Genomic DNA, 12,204 nt, shown 5'->3' with positions numbered 1-12,204 from the left:
GCCCTCGGCTTGGGGGGGTGGGGCTTGGCCGAGGGACCCGCGGTTCCCGTGTCCTGGGCCGCTGCCTGGCAACGAGGGCCTGGGGGAGGCCGGCTGGGACCCGCGGGCCCTCGCCTTGTCCTGTCCCCACGCTGGCTGAGCCGCTGTGGCGGGGACAGAAGCCGCGGGCGTTTGGCATGGAGGGGCCTTGCCGGGCCCTGCTGATCGTCCTTCCCCCCCCAGGATGAGCTGACTGCTCTGAACGTCAAGCAAGGCTTCAATAACCAGCCGGCAGTGTCTGGGGACGAGCACGGCAGTGCCAAAAATGTCAATTTCAACCCAGCGAAGGTGAGAGCCATCGGGAAAGTGTGGGGCTTTGGCAGGGCCTGGTGCCTGTATGAGCAGGCTGCTGGGTACTGGGCAGTCCTGGTCTCATTCCTTCCCCATGTCCAGAACCAGGAGACCCTTCCCTTTAGGATGGGTGTTTTAGAACCTAACCTGTCCCTGTAGAATCAAAATTCTGCATTCTTTTGGAACTGTGTCCCACACCTGAGAGAGCAGGTTCTTATCTTGCTCCATACATCTTAGGGGCAGGTCTGTATCTGCAGTCTCTGTTAAACCAGCATCTAGAACTCCTTATGCTCTGCAACTAAAGCAGAAGACTAGGATACCAGAAGCGGGAAACTCCTTACTGCTTTGGTTACATTATGGCCATGGTAGAAGAGAAGTAAGATTTCTTGAAACGCCTGGCAATGTAAACATGGGAGTTACATGACAGGCTTCAGCTCCATTTTTTCAGTCTCTAAAATCAAGATGTTAACTTCCTGGCCTCCCCGACAAGAGGACTAATAATGATCTGGGATGGAACGCAATCAGTAAGCACAGTATATTTGTTTTCCTTGGCTGTCATCTGTCCGAGAAGCCTTCTGTCTGGCTTGACAAGTATTTGTAAAGAGTTGTGTCTCCGTCTCAACTTGAGTCCCTGCTTGGTTATTGTACGAGTTGTCTAGAAGCATTCCTCTTTGCAAGTGTAACAAAGGAAATTATCGGCAGGTTTTTTGTGTTTCAAAAGTTGATACTGGTGAGAATTCTGGTAGGAATGATAAATAAGATTTTAAGCACATAGATAGATCTTTGACCTGTGAAATGTAATTCATCCTTTTTTTACTTTTTTTCCAGATCAGTTCAAATTTTAGCAGTATTATTGCAGAAAAGCTGCGGTGCAATACACTGCCTGACACGGGAAGACGGAAACCCCAGGTGAATCAGAAGGATAACTTTTGGCTGGTGACAGCACGTTCTCAGAGTGCCATAAACAACTGGTTCACAGATCTGGCTGGAACTAAGCCCCTCACTCATCTCGCTAAGAAGGTATGTTACAGGAGAGGCCGCCTGGCTGGGCAGGGTATTTAATCTATGCTTTTTTCTGAAGTGTTTGTATAGTAGAAGGTTTTTATTATTTGGAGAAGTTTCTTCTCTCTACATCTCTTGAAGCTTTCAGCTTGAAGAGTGTATCCAGGATTTGTAGTGCACTGGCTGTAGTTGTCTCCACTCAAAGAACTGGTCCCTTGTCTGTTGTTTGGAGGTTGTGTTCAACTTTGCCTTTTGGCTTGTATGATAAGACCGATTTATTTTAAGGTTCAGATGTTTTTCAGAAGAGCTGCCACTGTTGCCTTTGGTCTGTTGTTTAGATTAGGACCATTCCTATTGTGGAGGGTTTTTCGAGTTATCAAAAGTCATAGTGAGAATTACTGGAAATAATCAGCTGAGTTACTTCGTCAGCTTCTGTTGCAGTGACACATGTTTCTGGTTTTAAGCTGAGAAGAGTATGTGTATTATAGCTTGTTCTCAGCCAGGCTAGAGCATTTCTGTGCCCTGGGGTCTAGGGCTAGATATTTCCCTGGTAACGCTGAATTCTGTAGAGTACGAAAGAAGAAAGAAGGGTCTTACTCTGCCATTTTATCGGGCCCGATAGCAAGGGGAGCTAACTCTCTGTCAGGGTGGGCCTATAAACAAGGAACTTGGGAATCTGGTATGCATCGTGGGAGAACATAACTCCCAGTTACGAAATGGTAGCAGAGCACGTAGTTTAGAAGCTGGAGTTTGTCTGGTCCTTGGTGTTCTGAGTCACTCTAGGGGGAAAATTATGTTATCGGATTTTCCCAGAATCTGTCACTTTATAAACGTGCTCCTTGTATCCTTCTTTGCATCTTGACTGTCAGTTTCCTGAGGTCATTGTGAAAGTTTGGACCTTTCAAGGCCTTCCCTAGTTTTCTGCAGTGGGCTCCATCAGTTTTTGTGGACTTAGACATGAATGCAGTGACTGTTGCTAGCCAAGTAGTCCGTGTCTTTGAGGCATCAGGGAATAATTGGGAAGAATGCAAGAAACATAGCAAGTAAGCGATTGAACTGTTGGTAGTTCAGGAACTTTGAGATACCTACCAAATTGACCTGTCCTCTGAATTTCCGTTCCTCTGAGAACACATGCATACTTTTGCTGTCCATAGTATCCTATGGAAATGAGCCTCACAGCTGTACTTCTTCCTGTTATGTGTTATTGCTTCCTGGTTTATAGATCTGCAGTCTGATGATTTCACTGGTATCCTCCCATGTTGTATCTTGAATTTTGAATCTTGGATTAATGAATTCCTTTCTACTATGCCACTCAATTCCCTGTTTCTCACAGTCTTTTGTTGGTTAGTCATGATACTACGAGACTTTTGTAACCACTCCGTTTTGTTTACAAAATGAAGAGTGCTATCTTTAGTCTGTATAGTAGATACTCTGTGTTTCTGACTCAGTCCTTAGTCTGTACCTTTTGTAGTTGTTTATATCCTCTCTGAAGAATATCCTCAAAGCTGTTTGCAGGATTCAGGGTGTGGATTTACAGTGATGTAATTACGTTTTCTGTCTTCTTTCAATTTGTTTTGTTTCTCTTTATACTGAAATGTAGCTCTGGTACTGTTGCTTTCTGACCAGAGGTGAATTCTTGCAGTAGGTTTTTTGAGATACAGAGCAACATGGTACCTTTTCCCTTTTTACCTTTTTCACAGCTTGCAGCGCCTACAGCATGTGTAGTTGCTTTGGAATAGTTCCCATCTAAGTCCTTGGTTGCAATTCTGTTACAGGTGCCCATCTTCAGCAAGAAGGAAGAGGTCTTTGGTTATTTGGCGAAATACACTGTTCCAGTAATGAGAGCAGCCTGGCTCATCAAAATGACTTGTGCCTATTATGCTGCCATCACGGAAACCAAGGTGAAAAAGCGTCATGTCATTGATCCCTTCATTGGTAAGCACTTTGTGTGGAGCACTGGTTTTGTCCATCGCAAATGTTTCCTTCTCAGCCTGTTCTTGAATAGTAAGAGGTAGCCTGGAAATCCATATAAACTTGTTTCCTGCTGATAAGTCCTAGTGCTCTGATGTGCATAACTGCCTAAAACAACAGGGCCCACCTGTGAGAGTACACTGTTGAAAAATAAGTCTTAGCAGCCACAAATACATCCTGAGAGCCTACCTCTTCTTTCTCCCTGTTAAGTTCTACTGTGCTCCTCTGCTGTATAACCTGTTTTTTTCTTACCCCACAAAGACTGTAAACATTATAATTTAGCAATGACTGATTAGCTTGTTCTCAAGTGAGTGAGTAAGTATGTTTCCCAGAGAATTCCAGTATGTTACTCCCTGTTTGTGTTTCCAATTTCATTAAGCTTTACTGGATCCCATATCTAACATCCTTTGCATCCTGGCCTGCTCTACATTACTGTGGTCTAGGAGAGCTCCCCTGGCTGTTTTCTGGTTTGTATGGCTGTGACTACGGGACCTGACCACATTCCTTTGAAAAGCAGTATTAGCAGCTGAAGTCCTTGGATTTTTTTTTTTTTTCTCCTTGTTTATCTTTGGTATAAATGTTACACAGGCTTCTGATGTCTATATCTGGAGGTTGATTGGTGTGTTAGATATATTTATTCCATTTACTTTCCTGTTCCTTTGGGTGTTTGTCCTACTGCTGAGACTATGTTATTTGTTTCACATTTTTGCATATTTTGCCTTGGGTTTTGTCATCTGCATTGTCCCAGAGGAGTGTAATCATGCTGTCACTTTGTGTATTGAGTTTGTCTCTTACACAGTTAGGTTTTAGTAAAAACAGTTATTTAAAAAAATAATTGATCATGGCTTTACACTGATATCTGAAAGAGATTAAGAACAAGTTCAGAGTTGAACTGTTTCCAGTGTTTCTGCTGTCTGTCAGATTATTGAGGATGCTAAACCAGGCTGGCCTAACACTGCTCCCTGCTGGAAAGCCTATTCTCTCTGCCTGCTGTTTCTCAACAACGGCAGCTGAAGAATCTTTCTTCCCAACTTTTCTTGTACAAAGTAACCCTACCCCCAAACACAGAAGTTTTTCCCCTTGTTCCTTACTTCTGTGGATGCTTCTTCCTACTGCCCCCAGGCCACAAGCAAAGCTAATATAGCACTTAACTTTTCTTTCTTTGTCTTTCTGTCCTTTTCAAATGACAGGAACTTTTTTGGGTTTCCACCTGCGTACCAGCCTGGTTCTTTCCTGCTTCTGTTTACCACGGCACTTGTTGCTAACCTGTTTCCTCTTCTCCAGAATGGACGCAGATCATCACCAAGTACCTGTCAGAGCAGCTGCAGAAAATTGCGGAGTTCTATAGACAGCTCCCAGGGCAAGGCTGTGGTTCACCATCTGGGCCAATGCCCCAAGAGGTGGAACAAGCTTTGAAGCAGTGGGACTACAATGAGAAACTAGCTATGTTCATGTTCCAGGTGAGGGACTGGAGGGGGCTGCTGGGTGGGTGCATAGCAGAGGAGGGCTAGGGGAAGTGGATGCAAAGCGATGTATTTTTGCAGAATATTCTCATTCTGTGAATGGACCATTAGCGCTGGATGCAATTTTGAGCTCAGTAGTAGAGTAGGGGTAGTAGAGAACTGTGCAAACTTCTAGAGTTATTTCCACTGTTAGAAAGCAAGCAGCTGCTGCTGCTCTGCCTTCCCTTAGCAGATGTTCCTTCAGCTTTTGTCCATTTGCTCTGCCTTTATCTGTGTGCAGGATGGCATGCTAGACCGGCATGAATTCCTGACGTGGGTCCTTGAGTGCTTTGAGAAGATACGGTCAGGAGAAGATGAATTTCTGAAAATGCTCCTACCCCTGCTGCTGCGGGTGAGAAATATGTACCTGGCTTGCTTCAGGAGAGCACTGACTGCTGCTGTTGCCAGTCCTTTTCCTATTGCCTAAGGGATGATAAGCTATTTTGCACTGAGTACACTAGGGAGCATCCCTCTGAGCATCCGTCTTGGCTCATGCAGGGATATGTTTTTAGTCCTGCTGTCTTCTGTCTCTTTCTCCTTTACCCTGTTTCCCTGCACTGAACTTGGTAATCCCTGCCCACATCATAGCTGTGATAGCTGGACTCATTGTGCACCACTACATGGAAACTGCTTTTCTTTCTTTCTGTTGCAACCGGATTCTAGGCAGACCTCTGAAGCCCTGGGAAGGCTGGGTGTGGGTACATTTTGATACGTGAAGTCATTGCCATAGAGCATTTAAAGTTGGTTTTTTTTTTTCTCTCATGCTTAGTAGCCAGTGGGTGATAGATGATGCTAAGGAGCTCTCTGTAAAAAAGGACTGTCTCTACAAGGCAGTACCACAGAGTATGCTACTTTGGGAGGGTCAAGAGTTTCTCTCTTGTGCTGGTTGTAACAAGGATGTTTTCCCCCCTCCCTCTTCCCTACAGTACTCTGGAGAGTTTGTGCAGTCTGCATACCTGTCCAGACGTCTGGCCTACTTCTGCACCCGCAGGCTTGCTATGCAGCTGGATGGTGCTGGCGGGCACCCACCCCACATCCTGTCTGCCCAGACAGGGAATGCTCTTCCTTCAACTCCCACCCCTCAGCCAGCTGCAGGGAATCCTCCTCCCAGTCCTTTCAGTGACTTACTGCTGTGCCCCCAGCACAGGCCAGTGGTATATGGGCTCAGCTGCATCCTCCAGGTAGGTTGAAGTAGTGGTTGGTGATCATGGGGTCAACAGGGACAGTTTATATTGTATGCCATCACAGAAAAATCATTACAGTCCGAGTCAGCAACTTCCTGAGTACAGAAATGTCAAACCATGATTGTCAAAGGGTAGGTCTTTGCTGATGTGTTACAGAGATTTTGTACCAGACATCAGTGCTGTAGCAGTGCCCTTGACTGACTTACATGGCTGGGAAAGTTTTGCAGAAGAGGGGATGAGAAAGAAAGGGTTATTTCATCTTGTATATATCAGTAACAGGTTGTCATCTAGGAAAGGAAATTATGCCAGAAATGAAAGAGTGCTTTGTCATTTTGTGAGCTCTTAAAAACAAACAACCCCTCATCAGAAGAACTCACCCCCACAGAACAAAAAAAAACCAAAAAACCAAACCAAACAACCAGCAAACACAAAAAACAACCCCTCCCACTTCATTATCGAAGAACTTTAATGGTTTAGGCAGACCACTCTCCTCAGGAGTGGCAGCAGGCTACGAGAAGGAACAACTCTAAACTCATTATCTTTATACTTGGAATTGATTAAGCCTTACCTTGTGGTAAAAGGGCAAGGTTGCCAAAGCCTTACTGATAGATGTTTGAAGGGCAAATGCTGTTGTGTCACTCTGGGACTCGGTCCATACTGTCCTTGTGTCAGAGGAAGATAGGTGAGTTCCTTTCAGTGTGTGTATTCATGGTTGCGGTTTTCTCCTTCAAGAAGAGAGTGAGTAGGTCAGGTGGGTCCCTGCAGGAGTGGAGATTGTCCCTTCACAGGAGGAAAGGAGCACGTTAAAGCAGAGGAGATTGCAGAGAGTGCAGGATGGAGCAGGAGGTGGAGAGGAGGAGAGCACAGAGGTTGGGAACCTGCAGCTCAACAGAGAAATTTGAGATCAAGGAGCCCTGACAGGATCAAGAAGCAGCCAGCCAGCTCTCAAACAGGGTAGAAAGAAAATTCTTTGAGTACAGTCAGCTAGAAGTAAGGATATGTCTGCAAGGGTTAGAGAGCAATGCGAGGGTTATAAATAACCCCTTTGTACTCCTGTTTAGCCTTTCTTGGTCACTTCAGTTAAAAAAGCTTAGATTTTTTTTTTCTTGTTTCAGTGTGATAAAACCTGTCTCTTTAAATAAAAAAGTCCTTTGTTTGGGGAGCTTACTTTAGGGAAAACATATAAGCATCTACACCTCAAAGATTTGGCTGATTAGGGCTTTAAACACAACCTGCTTAAAAAGTTCAAATGGGTTAGTGATTGTCTTATCTTTTTTGGTATGTCTCGGAAGAGCTCTTCTTATAGAAGATCTACAGATCTTATGATCTGTAGATAGTAGATAAGGCTAAGGCAGAATAAGATCTAGTGGTTGGAAGTTGGAGCTGGGTAAAGTCAGACTGGAAACGGATGCATTTCTAACAGTGTACATAATTAACCTTTGCTCAAATGTTCTTGAGATATGATGGATTCTTTGGTTTGAGTGTTTAAAACAGCCTGGTTGTCCATCTTAATGTCTGGCTCCTTGTGAGCCAGAAGCTGTAAGGGTGTATCCTAGGGATCATTCAGTGAAGTTTTGTCTGTGTGTGGTGGTGTCTGTACAAGATCATAAAAGAATGAAAACACACATATAATAGTATTATGATTACAATAATGTTTATAATAACACTTGTAATTATTAAATAATACAGTATAATGAGTTTGGGTCTGTTGACTCATATTTTTTTTCTCACACTTTATTCTTGATGAGGGCTCTAAGTCACTAATGTAAATGCTGCTCTGGGACCATGAGGGCTAGATTGTGCATTGACTGTGTGAGTTGTAGAAAACAAGTTCTCTTTAGAAGCAGCAGGTTGCTCTGCAGCAACATGTTGCTGCTTTTGGATAACATGGAACTCTGGTCTTGGCTTCCTAAACATACCTAGGTCAAGAAACTCAGTGCAGCAAAAATACTAGTTTGCTCCTTTCTACTCTAGTATGGTCTTTAGCCCAAAGACTCTTTCAGAGCTTAGAAAAAAAAACCCCAAGTAGTAAATATTTATATAGGATGATGAATGCCTGAGCAGTAAGACAAAGGAGTGGTTATTTCTGTAGAAAGTAATCTAACTTAATTATTTTGACTGTAATTTTCTCAATGATACTGACTTTTCTATCTGTTGCAGAGTATAATTTTGTGTTGCCCAAGTGCCCTTGTGTGGCATTACTCATTGACTGATAGCAGGATAAAGACCGGCTCTCCATTGGACCACCTGCCTATAGCCCCATCCAACTTGCCCATGCCAGGAGGGAATTCAGCCTTTACACAGCAGGTGAGCAGCCTTCAAAAAAGGGAGCTCTTGTGGTCCAGGGTGATAGTTGTATCTTAGCTCTTTCAGGATTTTCTTTTCATGTTGTGTGATAAGCAGAGCTGGAGGTGCTGTCTCGCTCCCAAGGAATTAACTGCTCCCATTCTGCTATAAGCAAGACAGTGATGTTCTTGGAAGAGGGGCAAAATCTAACCTTGAGTAGAATTACTGTCATGCTCTTTGTTTTCTGATAATTTTGTGCACAGGACTACTAAGGTATCCTTTTGTATGTTTACACAAGTCCATTGCTTTTAGGTTCGGGCAAAGCTGCGTGAAATTGAGCAGCAGATAAAGGAACGCGGCCAGGCTGTGGAGGTTCGCTGGTCGTTTGACAAGTGCCAGGAAACCACAGCAGGTAACTTGCTGTAGGTTAAAGCTTCTCTCCCCCTGCTCCATGTATTACCCTGAGAAACTTTGTGTCTGGCTGTTTCCTTTGATTTTTCCTGTTTGCTGCCATTGGTGTTTACTGTCAGCAGTGAAAAAACCCAAATGGCTCTTTTTCTTTCCAGTGCAAAATTTTGTGGGGGTCCGTTTCCCCAGGTATAGGGGGAGTTTCTGTTACTGGAAGCTGGAAGTGTGTACCAGAGAACCATACTCTTGTATATGTGCCATGTTCTGATGCTTTCCCCTAACATCTGCTGTGAGAGTCAGGATGCTAAGCTAGGTGGACCCTTGCCTAACTGGTACAGCTTTCCTTAGGCAATCTCCTGAGCAATGAGCTCACAGAAGCTTTTGCTCCAGAGTCTGTTGTACCAGTTGCCAAATACGCATTTCTCTTCTCTGTTCTCTTCTAGGTTTCACTATTGGCCGTGTCTTGCACACTTTAGAAGTTCTGGACAGTCACAGCTTTGAAAGATCTGACTTCAGCAACTCTTTGGATTCCTTGTATAACAGGATATTTGGGCTGGGTCCAACCAAAGACAGTCACGAGGTGCTTTGGGACTTTGTTGCTGGGCCCTGGTCTTGGCTATGTTCTTGTTTATATTCCACAGTTACAGTCCTGTGTCTGCAGAGAGCTGACTAGGTAGTGGCCTTTGGCCAAGAGATGCGATCTCCATTGAAAAGGATTTCATGCAGCCTTAAGTTAGGGAGGTACTAAAGTGAGAATGGGGGCATCTGTGCTCTAGAAAGTCTACGCTAACAACACGTGTAAGCTTGAGAGAATCCACACAGCTAACTGAGGAGTCTCCTGATGGAAGACATCAGTCTGGATAGCAGATTGATGATAAAGACATGTTATGTGTCTGAGAGAAGTAAATGCTAGCCTTGTCAAATTCTGGGCTGGCAGCTGCTTCCTGGGAGTCTGGGAGCTCACAGTTCAAGTTCCTCTTAGCCTGGGAGGTGACATATTTATGATGTGTAGGACCATAGTGCAACCAATACTGCATTGGTTTTTGTAAGTGAGCTGCGGGAGTGATAGTTTGCATACTTTGTATAATGCTGTTGAGAAGCTGTGTTTCACTTTGTGCTAAGATTAGCACTCCATAGATGTGCTGCTGGAAGAGAGATGATTTTCTGAAGCAAAACCAGCCTGCAGATTTGTCAAAGGCTGTGGATCACCTCGTATTGCAAAGTGGAGTCAAAGCAGAGATGAAGCAGGAGGGCTTTAGCTTGACATCTGTCCTCCATGTTAGGAAGAGGGGAATGTTGCTGTGGTCTACTGTTATATCCAACCTGAAGCCTTAGGACTGGTCACATCTTCTGTTTGGCTCAGGTTCTCACTGTAGTGCTTATATCTCAACAGATCTCCCCAGATGACGATGCAGTGGTGGCCTTGCTGTGCGAGTGGGCTGTCAGCTATAAACGCTCTGGACGCCACAGGGCTATGGTCGTGGCCAAACTCTTAGAGAAGCGTCAAGCAGAGATAGAGGCTGAGGTAAGTCCTTATTCCTGGAAAGCTAGCAGTGGTAAAGGAGACCAGAGGTTACCTAACTATGATTATCTTAACTATTACACTGGAAGGCAAAGGCTGATGATCACAATGCCTCTTAACACTGGTGCCATTAATTACGGCATTTGCTCCATCTAACCCAAAGTAGGTCATAAATGAGCCTGCAGGATGGCATGTATCCCATTTCTTGGATACGTTTGAAGACAGGTGATGGCAGTGCGGAAGTACTGGCATACTTGGAGACTGTGGAGTAGCTTACAGAAACCTGTGTGGTGGCTTTCCTATAAGTGCAAGACAGGGAAATTCTCTTGAAGACTTCTTTTCTGGAGTTTATGGATACTGAGTTTCTCCTCTGTGACAGCAGTCGGTGCTTTTTTCTGTTTCTACAGAGATGTGGGGACTCTGAAGTTGTGGATGAGAAGGGCTCCATCTCCTCAGGCTCTCTCTCAGCAGCCAGCGCTCCTGTCTTTCAGGATGTCCTTATGCAGTTCCTTGACACTCAAGCTCCTATGCTAAGTATGTAATAAGAACTTGTAGTCTCCCAGTTTCTAGCTTTCCCTCTCCTGCAAACTTTGAATTTGTGTGCTATTCTCTTGTATGTAGGTCTTGGATGTGCCTAAATTCTCTGGCTTCCTTGCAATCCAGAGCGTACCTTGGAGAGGGAGGGATACCAGCCTGGAGGGCCAGATGACAGAAAGATAATGCAGAAGCATTCTGTTAACAGAGTGTTGGCCAAGAATAAATGAGTATAGCCTAATCAGGAATTAATTCAGGCTGAGAACTAGAGGGAGGTTTCTAACTAGGAAGTGACAAAGCTCTGAATAGTCTCTCAGTGCAAGTACTACAAACAGATTAAGAGGGACAGGATACAACTCTGATGCAGGCAACTGTTTGCACACCCAGGAATGGCACTTCCAGGCTAAAGTCCTATGCCTCTGGTCTGTGAGACTAACTGGAGAGCTTTTGACTTACTTAATTGCCACCTGTTGAAACTGGGCTTTCTGCTTTTAGTCCCTGCTGTAATCTCAGAACTGTGTATCAGTCACTTGCTATGTTGAGATCTCTGGAAACACTTTCTCTAGCCCTAGGTTAGGTGGCTGGTGCTGCTCAAAGTGTTGCAGAAGAACTCTGATAGCCCTGACTGTGCTGTCCTTTCAGCTGATCCTGGGAAGGAGAATGAGAAGGTGGAGTTCTTTAACCTGGTGCTGCTGTTCTGTGAGCTAATCCGACACGATGTCTTCTCTCACAACATCTACATGTGCACACTCATCTCCCGGGGTGATCTTGCCATGGATTCTCATGGGCCTCGCCCACCCTCGCCCTTCGATGACCCTGCTGAGGAGCACGACAGGAAGGAGACGGAGGGAAACAGTGGCATCAAGCTAGAGGTGAGACCACGAGCACCATGGCCCTCCTGTACACATCCCTGTGTTGCGCTTGCCCATTTTTACCAGCTTTGCAGTCTCCTTGCTATTAACTGCTGGAGGATGTATCAGTGACTCATGCTTTTCCTTCCCCAGACCTATTTCCTTAGAATTTCATTTTAAAAAGTAGAAGGCTATGTTCTAAGTGGCTGGAAAGGGCCTGCAGAATGTAAAGTGGTAGATAGGAAAATCTTGCGCTGCTCGGAGCAGAGCAGCATGTCATGAGGTGCTGTGTGAGGCCTGTCCGTGATGTTTGCAGTGTAATAGGCTCCAACTCGCTAGGCACCGTGGGTGTTGGCACATTGCTGTCACTGTCCAACATGGACTTCGAGTGCTGTAGTAAACAAATACTCTTTTGTTCCCTGGTGCATCACTGAGATGTAAAGCTGCTCCATCTGTTCCCAGGACACAGGTCTTTCTGAGCCCATGGACATCGACCACAACTCCAGCATGCTCTTTGATGACATGGAGAAGACAGACTTTTCGGTATGTTCCTGCATTTTCTACCTGCTACTCAGTAAGTAGGTCAGTATGTTGTAGTGGGACCAGGGACAGCA

General features: G+C 44.9%; 1 protein-coding gene across 10 annotated transcripts in view; it reads left to right on the top strand.

Moving 5' to 3' along the window:
* The window catches only part of MED12 (mediator complex subunit 12), a 37,872-nt gene that overhangs the window by 442 nt on the left and 25,226 nt on the right, over positions 1-12,204 (top strand). For all 10 annotated transcript variants that reach the window (XM_052813393.1, XM_052813392.1, XM_052813390.1 and 7 more), the window contains exons 2-14: positions 223-327; positions 1,159-1,350; positions 3,108-3,267; positions 4,588-4,763; positions 5,047-5,157; positions 5,732-5,986; positions 8,150-8,296; positions 8,588-8,687; positions 9,127-9,263; positions 10,077-10,208; positions 10,613-10,739; positions 11,382-11,611; positions 12,053-12,133. In XM_052813393.1, the coding sequence (XP_052669353.1) occupies positions 223-327; positions 1,159-1,350; positions 3,108-3,267; positions 4,588-4,763; positions 5,047-5,157; positions 5,732-5,986; positions 8,150-8,296; positions 8,588-8,687; positions 9,127-9,263; positions 10,077-10,208; positions 10,613-10,739; positions 11,382-11,611; positions 12,053-12,133 (1,953 nt within the window). The remainder of the gene's footprint in view (positions 1-222; positions 328-1,158; positions 1,351-3,107; positions 3,268-4,587; positions 4,764-5,046; positions 5,158-5,731; positions 5,987-8,149; positions 8,297-8,587; positions 8,688-9,126; positions 9,264-10,076; positions 10,209-10,612; positions 10,740-11,381; positions 11,612-12,052; positions 12,134-12,204) is intronic.

The sequence above is a fragment of the Harpia harpyja genome, chromosome 18 (genome assembly GCF_026419915.1).
Source record: "Harpia harpyja isolate bHarHar1 chromosome 18, bHarHar1 primary haplotype, whole genome shotgun sequence".
NCBI classification, from domain to species: Eukaryota; Metazoa; Chordata; class Aves; order Accipitriformes; family Accipitridae; genus Harpia; species Harpia harpyja.
The sequence above is the reverse complement of the archived record's forward strand: the minus strand, read 5'-3'. Positions and strand labels throughout refer to the sequence as shown.